The sequence below is a fragment of the Oryzias melastigma genome, linkage group LG6 (assembly GCF_002922805.2).
Source record: "Oryzias melastigma strain HK-1 linkage group LG6, ASM292280v2, whole genome shotgun sequence".
NCBI classification, from domain to species: Eukaryota; Metazoa; Chordata; class Actinopteri; order Beloniformes; family Adrianichthyidae; genus Oryzias; species Oryzias melastigma.
This window is the reverse complement of record NC_050517.1, coordinates 22,766,321-22,782,903: the sequence shown is the minus strand read 5'-3', so window position 1 is coordinate 22,782,903 and position 16,583 is coordinate 22,766,321. Positions and strand designations below refer to the sequence as shown.

Genomic DNA, 16,583 nt, shown 5'->3' with positions numbered 1-16,583 from the left:
TTTGTGGGAACAGATTTGTATTTTTGTATCTTTGATTTCTTCTACTAACAATAACGCCAGAAATTATTATATTGAGGTACATTTTTTGATGTCATGTCCAAGGTTCTGTATATTTTACTAACCTTTCAATTAAAAGCCATTAATATCTGTCTAATAAAAGTAATCTAAGTTAAAGAATCATCCATTTAATGTGCAGGTCCCACCCATCTACAGTGATTGAGAGGTGAAGTCATTCTGCTGCAATAATCTTCAGCTCTACAAGAACTAATCTGGTGTCTTTGGGAGATAAAAAATATATATAGTAAAACACTGTTGCTGTTTTTTGTCAAAATATTTATCACAATTTAACTAATGTAATTTTTTTGCAGAAATGTATGTTTTTTGAAGGTGTAATATATGGAAAAAACAACTATGAAAAACAGGATTTTTTTTAGGTTTTTCTATACATTTCGTTATACCAAACAATTATCTTGTCTTATTTTATTTTCCAAATAATTAAAATACAACTAATATAACATGAGGCATAAAATATGTTTCCAAAATACTTGTTTGTTTTAGACGTTTTTAAGTTCATTTATGTCAGATACTAAAATTTCAATGAAGGTAAAAAAAGCAAATGTTCTTATAGAATTTTATTAAATAGTTAAAACTGACAAAAATGTACATATACAGAGAAAAAAAAATGCTTAACTATCTTTTTGGAATAAATATATTTAACAAAGTCACAAGAAAAACAGCATCTTTCTGAGTAAATTGCAGGACGACAACCACCTGAGAGATATTTAGTCATGTGATCGAATAAAACTTGCCGCCATTAATTCTGAGATCAGGGTGTAATATTCACAATCGGATCTTTAAAAAAAGAAACTTTCTGTAGACAAATATTTAAAACAGCAGCCATGTTTCAGACTCAACATGCTTCAGGTAGGAAGTTAGTTAATGTTATAGTAAAAACAACTGCAGTTTTGTGTGTTTTAGAGGGAAAAAACAACTTCTCACTTTTAATTTTGTTTAGTCAGAAAAATCTGCAATATTACCCAAAAAAAATGTTATTTAGACACAGAAACATATTTAGCGAAAACCATACAAAGGACCCCATAATAGTAATAAATTAGGTTTCCTTTGCAGCAGCAGGATTAACAAATATTTAAGTCAAATGAGAGTGTTAATGATAAAACCCAAATAAATAGATAAATATATTTATTAACATCCTAAATCCTTACAGGAACATCCAGGCATTAAACTGACACAATTTGATGTTGGAGCTACTTTTTTTTCATTTAAAGTAAAACTATTCTTGTATTAAAATGCACTTTCTAGGGGAAATAGCTGCAGATTTTGGTACATACCTCAAAAACTATACATTTCTATGCATCTGGAATACAGATTGAATGGAAAAGTTGAACTCCTCTTCAACCCTCACACTAAATACTGTCAGTCATCTTATGGGCAGGCAGCTTCAGTCCACCAGCTACATCTAAAGTGGCTCACTGACTCGCTGCTTTAGTGCATAGCTTAAAACCAAAACATCTCTCATTTATCAATGTTACAGATTTGGAACCACTTTATTGATAAACACTCAAAAATGTGTATTTTGATGAGTCCCACATTCATTTTCAAGCTGTACCCCCAGCTTGGTATTTGACAGTTGCATAACAGTGCAGACATCCTCTTCCTCTGCAACTTCCCTCCCGCTCCACCCCTGGGGGCTTCGCAGGATTCAATCAAGCAGCTGAAGAATTCAAACACCAGCACATCCTGAATAGACCCTTTCGAGTCAGAGTAAAGTTCCCTTCGGTGATGCACTCACCCGTAGAACTCCGCTCTTCTTAACGATACTGTTAAGGCAATGACTAAACTTCAGTCTTCCTGAGTCACTGAACCCATCGCTGGAGGAGTGGCCTGTCTGGAACTTCCCCAGCTACAATCATTTAGGAAAAAATAAAGCTCCATTCAAATGAAGCACGCTGATGCTTTAATTCTGCAGTAATTCAGGCCCAAAAAATCTAAAACCTGCAGCAAAGTGTCTTTAATTGGCAGAGAGGGAAGAAAATAGAGGCTGGAAACCTTAACGAAGCGTCATATAGAAACATTCGGCAGTGGCGTTTATTTGGAAAATTCACCTGAAACTAATTTTTGAGAACATTCTCAGAAGGTAGGGCACTTTGAAGTGAACCGTTTGATGATGCAGCAGCTCCTGAAGGATTTTCAGCTTCCTGCTTCCACATTACTTTTAGGAAGTGGATGCGCTGAGAGAGGTTGACTATCCACAGGAAGTCAAAACTGTCTCTTTTAATAGAATTAAGTCTATAGATTCATAGACATTGAGGGCTGTTTGGTTGGGGCCTTTGGCAAACGCATTGCTGCAGTGAGCGAAGACAAATGCAGACTTCTATGTCATTACACGAGCTACCTGGGCCTGAATTTCTGCATCGGGGTGGGAAAGCAGCTGCAGAAGTCTGCCGTGGAGCTGGGAGGACTCATCCAGCATAACCCGGAAGAGGCCGTCCTGTTTGCGCCTCAGCTCTTCTGCCACTTGAGCAGAGGGCCTCCAGGCCTTCAGGTTCCCCACAAACGTCAGGAGTCGCAGAAGCACTGCGGGCGCTGTTCTTTTGTCAAACAAAAGCATCACAGACGCAGGCGCCTGCAGCAAAACACATGGAGACAATTAAGACATTTAAATAGTTGACAAAAGGCGGACAGAAGTAAAAATCAATGTTTGGATACATTTGACGTCTTTTATACGTACCTGAGCTTGAACGATGTCGTCAATCATATCCGGATTAGATGATAAATTTACAAGCACTTTCAATGTCTGAACCTGAAAAAGAAGTAAAACAATCGAATTAGATGCACCAACATCACTATGAATAGGTTGAAATAAATCAAACAAACCTGCAACGTCTCATTGCTCACAACCAGTAGAGATAGTAAAAGAGTAACGGCTCCCTTCAGCAAATGCTGATGCTTGTCTGTGACTGACAGGTTGGTCAGCAGCCGCAGAGCACCAAGCTGAAGCTCCGAATTCACCGGTGACATTTCGATGAGTTCCAGCACTCGCGGCACAAAAATCTAACACAAAATGACAACACGCCGTTTTCAGAACAACTGAGAGATCAACAGCAATGAAGAAACAAGAGACACCAACGTACCTTTATTTGTTCCTGGTTCTGGATGTTCATGCACAGGTTATTTAAAGCATTTAGAGTCTGGATTTTAACCTCTGTAGCAGGATCAGAGAGGAAAGCGGATATGATATGAATCCCATCAAATTCCCGAATCAGATTCTGATGGATCAGAAGAGCAGAAACATTATAAGCACAAATGTCTGACCAAACCAAAGGTTGTGTACAGTCCTCATAGACAAAGAATTTAAATCATTTTGCATCAAATATGGTGCAATACAAATAAATTCCACTAAGTAAGAAAAGTGTTAATGTCTCAAATAGATTTACCATCATAATGTTAAATAATAAATTCTTGATTTCAATTTTTTTAAAGAGTTTTAATGTTAAGTTTTCGTTTATTTTTCCGTTTTAGGCATTTATTCCTTTTTTATCAACTTAAACCCTTCTGTTTGCACTTTATATTAATGTTAGCACATTTTCTCTGTCGTGTAAAAATGCAGAAAATTGAGTTTTTCTATTTGAATAAACCAAATCTACTGTGCATTCCAAGAGGACCCACTACGATCATCTTTTAATCTATTGTAAAAGCGTTCCTGGTGTTCTTTTAATAATGATTATTGCGGTTTTAGCCAAAATGGAAAAGAAAAACAAAAAAAAAAACAGTTGTTTTCTAGGACAAAGTTTCTGCAGAGCGGCAGGAGTTCATTAGAAACTCGGCTCTGAATTGTGTGTGTGTGTGGAAACCCCCCCTTATCCCAATCAGTGTATTTTCTACATCACAAATAAGCTCTTTTTCAAACAGGATTTTTTCGCCTGCTCATGATTTACAATGATTTGAATGAGGAAATACTCCAACATGAGCCTAATTTTCATTAATGTCCTGCCTTATCAGAAAAATGCTACAAGAACATGTTAAAAACACCATTTTCATCAGAGTGAAACTGCTCAGGAGGTGAGGTTTGGACTATAACCAGTCCGTTTTAGACTTTGCAATCCTTCTTGGCCCTCAGTGAAGCAAGCCATGTTGTACCTGATTCACAGTGAAGGCAGCAGCGTTTCCGAGCGTAAGAAGAATCCTACACGTGTCAGATGGATCGGTGCCGGTCCGCAGACATGACAGCAGCATATTCAAGTGTTGTGGCTCTAGATTGTTGGGGGACTGGTGGATAATATCGTCTGAAGAACAAAAAATAATAAATTCTTACAATCTATGATGATCTAATTGTGTTTTAGATTTTATCTTGATGATTAATCGACTTCATTGACTTCTGTTCATCCAACCAGATTGATTGAATCGGACTATGAAAAAGAAAATATCAATATTGGAAAATAACATTTGGATTGAGGCAATGTAAAATTCATTTTTTGTTTCCAGTGTTTGGAAAAACTTTGAATTTTGCAAAGACAAGGGACCATTTCATTATGGGCCGAACTTTCTCAAACTAAAATGCGAATTTGATTTACAACTGAGTATCTTGCAAAAAATACAAATAATCTGGAGAACTTCACCTGCACTGTTCAGTACCAGGTTTTTATGACGTGAATTTTTAGCTAAACATGTCCTGAATTGTTCAAAACAAAACAATAGCAACAAATGATGATATAAAGTAGTGGTAAAATTAATCGATACACCCCTAACTTTATTATTAATTTATCAAAACAAACACAACAGCAGAAATAAACTTTATTTATGTTTATTACATATGTGAGTGACTTATTTTAATATTTGGCGGATACATTAGGAGTTCTGATCTTATTCTCACCCATTTTAATGTGTAAAATTGTGCTTTTTATTTGACTTACATTTTTCTTTTTATTTTTTTTTCCTTACATTAAAAAAATAAAAAAGTCATTCCAAATGTTAATTTTAGAGAGAAAAGTTTTTTAAACTCACCTGACTACAATTTGAGAAATATTATTTTGTTAAAAATGTCAAAAACAGCCAACCATAAGGTCTTTTCTGAGAGAATGAAAGGTTGTTTACCTGCAACAGCTTCTCCTGGCCTGAAACAGACCACGTCCAGACCGGACACTTTGGCCAGCAGACTCCCGGGCTGCACTTTCACTTCCTCCTGCTGACTGCTCTTCACAGTTTCATTCGCGGCCTTCTTCTTGTTTCTCCTCTTCCCTTCTCTGCTGATCAACTTGTACAGCCCATAAGAAGCTCCGGCCCCGGCGACTATTCCGAGCAAAGCCTTCATGTTGCCGAGCCTCGCAACAACACCGCTGTCCCCCATGCTGCTTAAGCTCTGGCTAGCCTTTAGCCGCAGATGCTCTCTGACCTCTCGAGACGAATCCTCTTGTTTATCAGATCAACCCAGCTAACTAGTTATTCGTCACTCATGGTAGCATTAACAAAACGTTACAAAACACAATTAAACATTTTGAGGACAGTGCTATCCCGGGAACTTTACCGACGAGTCAAAGATTTCCCTTGTTCTGAAGCGCCGGACATGGCCGACCAAAACTTTTACTGAGTGATCTAATCGTTTAAATTTGTACAACTCCGGATTAAATAGCTATTAATTTCACATTGAATGGAGATGACGTTGACATTTTAATGTCATTCAGATCGTTTTTCAAAAGTTATACTGATAAATTCAACCTATACTAGATGGAGGAGGGTCACGTCTCCGCGTAACGCTTTGGTTGTCCAACAAATAAATTGTCCACTAACGCACACCGTTAATCCGTTACCTAGCAACAGTTAAATCACAATGTATGACTAAATTTAAACTGGTACATTTATATTTCTGCAGTCTTATGCCGTCCTTCGTCAAGCTGGAATAAAGATAAAGTTTCCTTAAATTACAATAAGTATACACCGTTGGTGTATTTTGGCCAAATTTACACGAATGAATATTTCACCCTTTTTTGGTAAAAAACAAACAACTTCCACTACATTAAAAACTATTATTCTTAACAAAATGTGATTTTGTTTTTAAACATTCTAAAACATAACCAGGTTTCTGCAATAGTTGCGACAGAAGCTAAACAAGTAAAGAAAACCGTGTTGTTGAGCAGTAAACATGTACATTTTCATCAGCCTACTTTTTGACTCCGTAATAAATCTAGAAGCATATAAATGTCTTTCACAGCTAGAAAAACCTTTCTAGGATGTTCATTTTTTGCAAGTATTTCTTCAAACCACCATTTATCATTACTAATAAAAGAAGTTTATGGAATTTGCAGTTAAAATGTTTTAATTCACATGAATTCTGAAAAAACATGACAAGCAAAAACTAGAATAGTTCAGGTTTTTACTATGATCAATACCACAGCTTGAATTGCAGCTGGAAACAGGACTGTCAAGACAAAAACATTAAAAAAAATATTCAAGTTGATGTCACAACAGTTGTGTTCCTAGATGACGTGCTTCCTTACCAGTTTATCTCAATTTAGCAGCTGGATCTTCTTAGGGAAGTCTTTTTATTGTAGATCTTGTGCCATCATACACGTCGCCTTGTGGCTAATTTAGCAACTTTGCCTTGAACCCACCGACTTGGTGTGAAGCAGATCTTTGACACAGAGGCGGTAGCTCTTGCAGAACGATTTTTGGAGGCAAGATATCCGTTTTCGGACGGCTGTGACAACCTTTGAGACTTCTGAGGAGGGGATCTTTGTGTGTCTTTCCAAACTACACAGTTAGAATCTTGGGGTTCGGGCAGCAACAGTGAGGGCCAGGGCTCCAGCGTTGCTGGGTCTTCATTCAATATGCTCGAGAGGATTGGAAAGTCGGGCTGGCTGAGAGGCTTCAAGAGACCAGCTTTCAACGCATCCTCATACCCTCCGTTTATGAGGAGGAATTGATCTTGCGCGGAAAAGGATTTCAGTTGATTTTCTGATAGATTTGAAGGCATTACTCTCTGCTTTAAATTGGCTTCTCTTGGTTTGGTAACACTTGTATTGGACTCCTGAAGGTCAGGGACCAGGTTTTGACCATGGAGGTCCAGCTTTACGTCGTCCTTCTGAGGAGTCCTGGCATCAACCTTCTGATAATCCAGGTACTTGCACTCTGTGGTAGAGGAATGGCGAGAGCTGGGCACTTTCATCACCAAATGAGGATTATCCAGCAGCTTCGGAGGTTTATACTGAACAGTTATGTGGCCTCTCATGCTCTGTGGGAAACGGTTGTTGGAAATCACGACAAAACCAGTAGACACGCCCTGATTGAGCACGGGAGGATGGTGTACGCTCTTTGCTCTTTTGCTGGCGTTCGATTGGAAGGACTGAAACAACGGGGCTGGTTTCTTTAAGTGTTTGACGTTGGGCTGACTTCTTGGTACGTACGAGCTCAGAAACTGGGGCTTCTGAGGGGGAGGGCCAGTTTGGATTCCTCTTTGGGGGCCTTTGTCCAAGCTGGCTGATGGTGTTTTATACCTCTTTGATAGATATTTTCTGTTCGACCTGTACTTTGACTTTAGGACATTTCCATTACCGTTGAGAGGAAGCGAAGGCATTTTCTTGCGTGATAAGTGGTTGTAGCTTTGAGAAAGGCTCTTGGGAGTGTTAGGAGCAGACACAATCCTGCGACCACTGAAAAAATCTTTTCCTGAGGATGAGTCCAATGAGAGCAGAGTGTGCCCTGGTGGCTTGTAGTTGGATTGGACAAATTGTTTGTTGGAGAAACGGAAAGTTTCTCTGTTACCTCTTGAAAGGCCGCCATTCTCTTTACCACTTGAATCAGGTCTCATAGCTACTTGTTTTTGTGGGGTCGGGCTAAATTCTTGATTTTGTGTGGTGGAGACGAGGTTTTTGGTGGAGCGAACTGGGTCAGAGGAGGGACATTCATCTCGACAACCGGCTCCACGTCTTCTCCAAGCACCATCGTTACTCATCTCCTTTTGGAAAACCAAAGGCTTGTCCCTCTTCTGAACAGAGCCCGGATGACCTGGCTGCACCTCTTCGATGAGACTCCGAACAGGCCTGACATTATTCCCGTTTTTATAGAGTTGTCTCAAATATTCTAGATTGTTCTCAAAGTTAGCCTCCAAAAACTTTCCAGGGTTGAACTGGTCGGAAGTTAGTGGGCCCCCAAACAGGTAGAGTCCATGAACATGTCTGTAACCTGTACGAGTAAAAACACAGTAAGCTTGAGGAGTTTGTGAACAAATGCAGCCATCACTGAAACCCTTACCGTCTTGTGGAAGAAAACAAACACACATCAGCATAAAAAGCCATGAAACCCTGGAGAAAAAAAAGGAAAAATTACAAATAAAAACACAAAATTACATAAAAATGTAAAATAATCTAGTTTTATACCGTAACTGAAGAGCCATGAGTGTAAGTTCCAGCAGAATCCACCTGAAACGCTGACAGCAGCACACTGTTGATTAAAACCGCAGCTGCAACTCTGACAATCTGTCCAATTAACTGCAGCTGCAGCTTTCAAACTTTCTGCTGCCTCTTGTCCTCAACGCAACCAACTGCTACGCTTTGGTTTGTGAACTTAATCCATATTCTCAATACCTCTCAACTTAAGGAAACAGGAACTTCTCCCAACTTCTTTCATGTGAACAGAATCACTGCAAAAACACAAAATCTCCCCAAGTATTTTTGCCTCGTTTTTAGTTTAAAATCTTTTTACACATGATAGAAGACAAAACTACCACCTTTGTTTCAATAAGTCTTGAGAATCTTGTTAATCTAAAAAAATTCAAAATTTTTCTAAAAAAAACAAATTGTTTTTACTTGACATCTTATTTTTAAAGCAGAAGTTTTATTTGTGAATGAGTGGATTTAATAGACAAACTTGCTCAGGCAGGGAAAATGTAAAGTTTAATTTGATTCATTACACAATTTTACAAGTAAATATACACTTATGTATAATTTTTAAGAGAGATATATCCTAAAATATGTAACTCTACATTAGGCAAACCACGACCCAGGGGCCATACGCGGCCCATTAAACTATGTATTCTGGCCCACCAAACTGGAATCAATTATATTGCTAATCCTAAATAATGTCTTGTTTTCGCTGTAATTCCGGTGTCTCCACGTGGATGGTGAGCTATAAATACACGGATCTTTGTTTAGGTTCAGAAAGTTATTGTGTATTCATGTGGTGTTGGAAGATTTGTTGTTTTTCCGGCATTCATGTGGGTTTTTTGAGTCATTTTTCTGATCATTCCAATACATATTTCTCTAAGTTTGCTTTTTTTTCCTGAAGGACATCAACCAATTGGTGCAAATAGTTCTGAAATAAAAACAAAAGTCATATATATATATTTTCAATCAAAATCAAAGCATACATTTGTCCAGGTTCCATGCTATTTCTTTCTCTTATGAGATAGGGTTACAGAAACACTCCGCGCATCTGCTCCTATTGCTCCTATGATCCCTCCCATGACAAAGCTGGATAGGATTTATGTCTGTGGACACTAGTGAAAATAAAAAATCCTTGGGAAAAAAAAAAGGTTCCGCGCGCTGTCTTATGGGGTCCAGATGACCCCACTTTTAATGTAAACATGCCTAGGATAGCACAAGGGTTAAGATGGTCATGGTTTAGATATTAGGGTGGCTTTCAAGATTGTCCTAAAAGAGCAAGATTTATTGCTACCTTAAGCATGTTTACATTTAATGTGGGGTCATCTGGACCCCCCAAGACATCACGCTGATGCTTTTTTTTCCAAGGATTTTTTATCTTCATTGGTGTCTGTGACAAACATAAAATTCTGTCATCTTTGTCAAGGGAGGGATCACAGATCAATATTAGGGTAGGGTCATCTGGACCCGGTAAGAGAGTTCAAGGGTAAAGAAGATAAATCCTATTGGTTCAATTGACAGATTTTTTTCACTTATATTTAGAGAAAAACAACTTTTGTTTGTTCACTTGTTTTGAAAGGGACATTTTTATCTGTATTTCCCAATACGAATGCCAAAAAATTGTCTTTGATAGTTACAAAAAGCCGATTTTAGAGCAATTATAAGTCATTTTTACTATGTGTTAGATATGGGCTACAAGGGACAAAGGCTTTGAATAGATTTGCTTTCATTGTTAAACCCTGTCAAAACATTTTCTATGTTTTTAATAAAATACTTTCTTGACAGTCTCTGTGATTCATTTGACATCTTCAAAACTGTAACAAATTGAAATAATATTGAGTCAAACTAATTTCATGTTTGATGAAAGCGCAGCTTAAGCAAATGAGACATGCAGCAGGATGACAATTCCCTTTTCCTGGTAGTTTATTTAATTATCTTTAACGAGAAACCAACAAACACCGATTGCAAAATGCACATTATAGATGGGAGGCATTTAAACAGAAGAGTATGAAAAGACTTATGGGAGCATGCAACAATTGTTTGTCTTTTGTTTGTCTTTTGTTTAGCTGAATCTGACAGAGACTGCTCATGTTTTCAAACATGATTTCAGTTTTTCCATACTTCCAAACCTGGTTGATTTACAATAATGTGGCTAAGTTCATGATTTTTCAAACTCCAAAGAGTTAGTGTTGGCGCTCTTGTATAAGACCGCAAGTGGAAACGTTTAAAGAGTTCATCCACATCTGGATACTGTCTCTGCAAATCGTCCTGTTTAGCCTCAGAGAGATGCTGCTTGTTCTCTCTGAGGACAAAGCAGAGTTGAGCATGACCGTGGAGCGGCTTCTTATGGGAAATTTTTGCAGTTTTTGGGGGGAAATGTGTGTTTTTTCAGACTGTTTCACACAACAGTGAGTAGTCTATAACTTCTTCTGCAAAGAAAAGCGACAAACTGTGCAGTAAATTACACAAAATTTCATCTGCATTACAGCAGAACACTTAAACCCATCAATCACAAGTTTATCTGCGGGTTTTTTTATTTTTTGGTCAATTTTTTTTTTGTTTTTAAAGTAATTAGGTCTGTGCATTTGTTGAATCAGCTCAGTCTGTAAACTTCATATTTCTTTGGCGCTCTCAAGTGGCTGGGCTCCAGGTCCTCCTCCACCTCCCCCTGCAGCTCCATCGCCGTGCCCCAGTTCACAGGGTCCAGCGTGTCCGGCTCTGTTCTGCTGGACTGCTTGTCCTTTGGGCACTCTCTGTTGTAGGACTGCACATAGTCCTCCACTCTCTCTCTGGCAAACTCAGACGGGGAGTGACACCACAGGCCCGAGTGCTTCACTGCTGGGTGCAGACGCAGCCAGTATACCATGTAGTGGATGCTGAAGGACGAGAAAACAGGTTTGAACCCTTTATGCTATTTGATTTACTGTGATATTTTAATTGTTGACACGATCCATGTGATTCCAGTAGATTCTGAAGGAGAAAAGCGGCCGCTTTTCTCCTTCAGAATCTACTGGAATTACATGGATCGTGTTAAAAGTTGAAAAGTTAGCAGGAGCTCACCTGTAGTTGCACACCCAGGGGTTTCCTCCCAGTTTAAGCCGGGACAGGAAGTAGAGGTCTTCAAGGACCCCGTACTGAACGAAATGCAAATCGTTGTCGGACAAATCAAGTTCCTGAAGGTGCAAGAGCCCAAAGAGGGAACCTGGGAGAGGAAAAAAGCAAAAAACACGAGGTGGTCTTTGGTGTTCTTTTGTCCTAGTATAATTACAAGTAGACATTTGTGCTGCTGTTTACACTACCCAGTCCTGTAATTATACTGGAACTGTGTGGGCTCACTTCCTTTAATCCTAACGAGAGAATCTCCCCATCAATGCTTCTCACAATCATTTCTGTTACACACAATCGAGAGCAAATTATGAAAGAAAAAAAGGATTATTTTGGTTATTTAAGTTAAAAATTTGAGCGTTTGAGTCTGGGATATTGTAGTGACTGTTGAGACTGGGGTGAAACGTGATTTTTGCGCCACCCACCTACACATACACACGCCTATACCACAGTCTGATTTAAAAAAAAATAAAATTTAATTCTCAAAGCTTAAATTATAACAACTAGAGAAGTGTTTACAATGTTAGGACAACATCTGTGCCAAGAGGTTGACTTTGGGATGTTTTTTTTTATTATTATTATTTTTTTTATTAAGTGCATCCCCTCCTGACCTTTGAAATGTAAAGCAGCTGCACTAACCCCTGCACCACCATTAGGAGCTACATGCACGGTAGATATTTTGACATATTTTGACAGACAGGTTAGACAGCGTCTGCGTCTGCCAAGGAGTGGCGCAGCACCGGACAAAATAATTGATTATGTCAAACTTTTTATTTATTTAATTTATGTTTTTAATTATTGCCTTTGTTTTACATTTTTTCACAAAATGAGTGGTGTGTCAAACTGTAAAAAAAAAAACATGAATATATAGTCTCATCATTACAATTTGGCGCCCCCTCCAGCAAATGGCGCCCTAGGCAGCCGCCTAGGTGACCTATGCCCAGGTCCGGCCCTGGTTGAGACTCTGAAAACATTGATTGATGGATGTGCAGAAACCGTAACACCCACCGTGGTCAATGTGCTCCATGCTGTTACTGCTGAGGTTCAGGATCCTGAGGCCGCTTGCACCCAGGAAGTCTTTCAGCCGGAGTCGACGGATCAAATTATGGGATAAGTCGACCTCAACGACATCATCAGGAATACCCGAGGGTACCTCTGTCAGACCTTAATGGAAAGAAGCTGCTTAAAAACTTAAATTAGTCAAGAGTCTGAGCAGGCTTTAAGTCTCTAAATTGAAACACATGCCAAGCCAGATGTGGTTTCATGAAAGTGGGTGTGTTTCAACATAAAGCGCTGTGAGAAATGGAATTTCAGTCATCCGAGTCATGCGGCAGAAATAATGAATCAGCCATGCTCTGACAGTCACAGTGGGGTTTTCTGTTTCATGGCAGGAATGACGGTTTTGGGGGCAGGGTAATTAAACTTGTTTTGGAAAAAAAAAAAAAAAAAGCTGGTTGAACTTGCCTCTTTTGCTGCAGTCCATCCTCATGTGGGGGAAAAGGTAAGTGTGGCAAAGGGAGGCCGAGTCTGCTTTGCCCCGTAAAGGAATGGGCTCTAAAGCATTTGTGTTGTTGCCCGTTTGGAGAATGATCCCCTCTGCACAAAGCAGCTCAGGATCAATTGTCTTCAGTTTTCGTTTTTTTAGCCAGAGGGGTTCTGCACACCTTCAAGGAGACATGATTAAAACGTCAAAGTTAGCTGACTCAACAATAGCATGTCAGGTTGATGGATTTGTTTACCTGGCATTGCCTCCTAGATTACGGTTACTTGGGACTTGAAGAGTACGGATGAGACTTTCCAACTGGCAGAGACATTTCCAGGGATTATCGTATAAACGGAGATCTCGAAGATTTGGCATGGGGATTAGAGCCTCGTCGCTGAGGGTCGTCAGACGGTTGTGCTGCAACAGAAGGGTTTTAAGTCGTGTCAAGCCCTGGAAAGCCCCTTCCTCCACTTGGAGGATTTGGTTCTGCTGAAGGTCCAGACTGGTTAAACTGTCGTATCCCAGGAAAGCTCCATCGTGGAGGATTTTGATCCGATTCCGAGCTAGGAGGAGATGCCTGGGCTTCCTGGACCAGGAGTTTGCAGGTGGGATGAAGGTGAGCTGTCGGTCTTGGCAATCCATGAAAATCTTTCCGGATTCTTTCAGTTCTGAGCAGCTGGGCGACACGAGCCCAGAAGGGCCCGATCTGCTGTGGCGCCGTACACCTCGAACCCTGACTCTTATTTTAAAACACAGAAAAACTCATTAAAGTCCTGTCTAAAACACAAATATGTACCATCGGAAAAAAAGAAACCCCACCTATCTTGCGTGATCTTGTGTCGCGCTCTTTTGAGACCTCTGCCCTTTCCTGCTCTTTTCATCTCCACGGATGGGAGCAGAAGGAAGAGCAAAGAGGCCAAGACGAAAAGGGGTTTCAGGCGCATCCTGAACGCTGCCGCAGGAGCTTTCGCCAAATCAGGAGTTTGTGAATGGAAACAGAAGTAACAGCAACAGAGATGTTGTCAACAAAGCCCAGCTGCTGTTTATCCTGAGTGAAGGAGTTGGAGGCAGCACATGTGAAAGGATGCAACAGCAACTGATTTAGAGGAGGAGAAAACACTGAAAACAAAAGCTTCACATCTTTAAAAGCATCTTTTTCACATCAATTACACCTTAACTTTGTGCTAAAAGTATTTGTAATTTAACGCATTTAAACCAGCTCTGCAACATGAGGTTCCGATTACTGCTGGGGGCTGGGTTTAACCTTTTCTTGACTCGTCGATAAAAACTTTTCAAAGCAACTTTAAACCTGAAAACATGAGAGTTTACACTTAAATAAAAGACATTTGTGTCATAAATGTATCTACATATGAGCTCCAATCTGTAGTGTTTTTGTCATGAGAACGTCGTCACCAGCGTCAGGATTTACAAGAATTAAGATCTCTTTCATTTTTGACATTTTTTTCTCTTTGAAAGATAAAAAAACAGCTCATGTTTCTCCCAGAGTACAGCTTGTACCTAACAGTAGCAAACAAACAACTGAATTAAATTAGCATGAAATCATTGAGAAGTGTCAGCTTTCTGTACCTGAAATATTTGTCCTGATTTCATCCACCGACCAGTCCAGGTGCCCTCAGTTCAGCTGTTCTGTTCGTCTTCGTTCCTCCTGAGTCCACGAGGACGAGCGGATCTGTTCTTCCCTCACGTGTCAGCGCTTGTTTTCTGGCTGGGTGCTGCAGAGTGTTTTCACTCACGGCTCAGGGGCAAATGAAGCAACATCTTCGGGTTTGGAAGAGTAAAAGGCAGCTGTGGCCAAAAGGGAGGGAAGGGTTTGTATGGTTGCCTCCGGCCCACCCACTCATCATATGTAAACTCTGTAGATGAGGGCTGGAAAATAACATCACTCTCACATTTTCCTCCAGATTTTCTGTTTTGATTGATCTACTTTTACCTCAGATTTCATAGTGGAAAGAGTTCCCATCTCTTTTTCAACTATTTGTATGTATATTTGTATGCTGCAAAATAAATGTGATTCTTAAAAGTCAACAATGCCTGATTTAAAATATCAAACTATGATGGAGAAATCAGACTCGAGCCTGCAGGTCTGCTGCACTGAAGATCATTTGTTTGAAGAAGCTGAAATATTTTCTAAATTAAGACCACAGGCTTTATTGTGAAGGGCTTTTAAACTTGGCTCACGACCACCCTCTCTCTCGGTTTTGTTTGCATAATATCCTGACGGACATTAATCGTGTCCCATGAAAGATGTCTGGAAAAAAAATGTCTTTCATCTCACTTATTCGTCATTAAAAGCGTATGTGTTCTCTTGGACAGTCTAGAAGGACAAATATGGCGGTTTAGTGTCTGACAAATGAGCTTTAGAATGAGTGGCATGGCGAGGAGAGGACCAGTTTAAAAAAATAAAAATCCCAGCTGGGATTTCTCTGTGAAGAGTTGGCATGCTGTCTCCATCTCTACACCAGCCTCACCTCAACAATCTCAAGCTAACATATACACACTGGGCTAATTTGGGATTTTAAAGACCTGCTCCGATGAAAATTGTGTTTTTAACATTTTTTTGTGGCATATTTCTCATGATGGAGGACATATGTAAAATTCTAAGTAATTCTTTATTCAAATCGTTGTGATTGAGGAGAACTGGACTGAGCAGCTGAGAAATCACTAGAAAATGCCTTCATTTTCATTTTCGTCGCCATTTTTCCGTGATATGGATATAGTCATGTTGGAGGCACACAACAACGATTGCTCTGAGTCGGTCTGAGTCAATATTTCTAATGCTGCATTCACACAGATGTGATCCATGCGGCAGGGACATCAAGTTTCAATGTCAATGTACTGATGCAGACGCAAATATGACGTGCAAATGTGTCCGTTGTTGTAAACCAGTGAACCCGACAGTTATGCTGGATACAAAAACGTGAAACTGGATCATGAGTTACAAGGAAATGTCCAAACTTTTATTTATGAGGAGAAAACGTTTTCACATTTTTTATTTGAATCTGCTTTGGTTCACAGATGAGACAGTTCTTAAACATGCCAGAAAAGTCTTGGATTTTCTTTTCAGGTTGTTTTAACCTCAGAAGTTATTGAAAATTATTTTTTAGAAAAGGTTTTATTTTTGTAAATTATACTTTTTAATGTGTTTGTCCAAGAAAATAAATATAACCATCACAAAACACATTGAATTTGCATATTTTACCAACTTTGATAAATATTCTAACAATATAGTATAAATGCCAAATATTTCTATCAAATTTATACTTTACATTTCCACATGGTCCGTCTATATTCTTTATAGCCTCTCATTATTTCCTAAATAATGCTGTTCTTCTTCTTTATGCCCAGCCTTTTTATCTATGTACATTTTTTGTTCAAATCTACAAAAAAAAAAAAAAAAACATTTTAAAGTCCCAAACCGATCATATTTTGATCTATTTTCAAAGCATTTCCAGTGGTCTTTAAATTATGATTTTGCTGCAAAATAATAATTTTAAAAAAGTCATTTTCTAGGACATAATTTCTGCAGAGCAGCAGGAGTTCGAATTCACCTCTTGAGTTGTGGGTGGGACTGTTGGTCCGGA

General features: G+C 39.1%; 3 protein-coding genes across 4 annotated transcripts; all 3 read right to left on the bottom strand.

Annotated features, from left to right (window-relative positions):
- Positions 1-617: 617 nt before the first annotated feature.
- On the bottom strand, positions 618-5,815 carry armc10 (armadillo repeat containing 10). The gene is made up of 6 exons (XM_024282256.2): positions 5,113-5,815; positions 4,159-4,304; positions 3,153-3,287; positions 2,896-3,072; positions 2,750-2,821; positions 618-2,644 (listed from the first exon to the last, which is right to left on the bottom strand). Exons 1-6 carry the CDS (start codon positions 5,363-5,365, stop codon positions 2,393-2,395), a joined length of 1,035 nt encoding a protein of 344 aa, XP_024138024.1. The 5' UTR covers positions 5,366-5,815; the 3' UTR covers positions 618-2,392.
- Positions 5,816-6,371: 556 nt separating this feature from the next.
- LOC112152590 lies at positions 6,372-8,552 on the bottom strand. 2 transcript variants are annotated; one of them, XR_002920340.2, is made up of 4 exons: positions 8,391-8,552; positions 8,266-8,315; positions 6,513-8,196; positions 6,372-6,433 (listed from the first exon to the last, which is right to left on the bottom strand). XR_002920340.2 is itself a non-coding variant. In XM_024282254.2 (3 exons), exons 1-3 carry the CDS (start codon positions 8,405-8,407, stop codon positions 6,578-6,580), a joined length of 1,686 nt encoding a protein of 561 aa, XP_024138022.1. In that variant the 5' UTR covers positions 8,408-8,552; the 3' UTR covers positions 6,451-6,577. The 2 variants fall into 2 exon arrangements, 1 of the variants encoding a protein (XP_024138022.1); XM_024282254.2 differs by lacking the exon at positions 6,372-6,433 and having other exon boundaries at positions 6,451-8,196.
- A 1,740-nt stretch (positions 8,553-10,292) lies between these two features.
- LOC112152634 (leucine-rich repeat-containing protein 17) lies at positions 10,293-14,801 on the bottom strand. Its single transcript, XM_024282327.2, has 7 exons — positions 14,569-14,801; positions 13,801-14,029; positions 13,238-13,720; positions 12,963-13,162; positions 12,507-12,662; positions 11,454-11,595; positions 10,293-11,269 (listed from the first exon to the last, which is right to left on the bottom strand). The coding sequence occupies exons 2-7, from the start codon at positions 13,923-13,925 to the stop codon at positions 10,987-10,989; spliced, it is 1,389 nt and encodes a 462-aa protein (XP_024138095.1). The 5' UTR covers positions 13,926-14,029; positions 14,569-14,801; the 3' UTR covers positions 10,293-10,986.
- Positions 14,802-16,583: the final 1,782 nt, after the last annotated feature.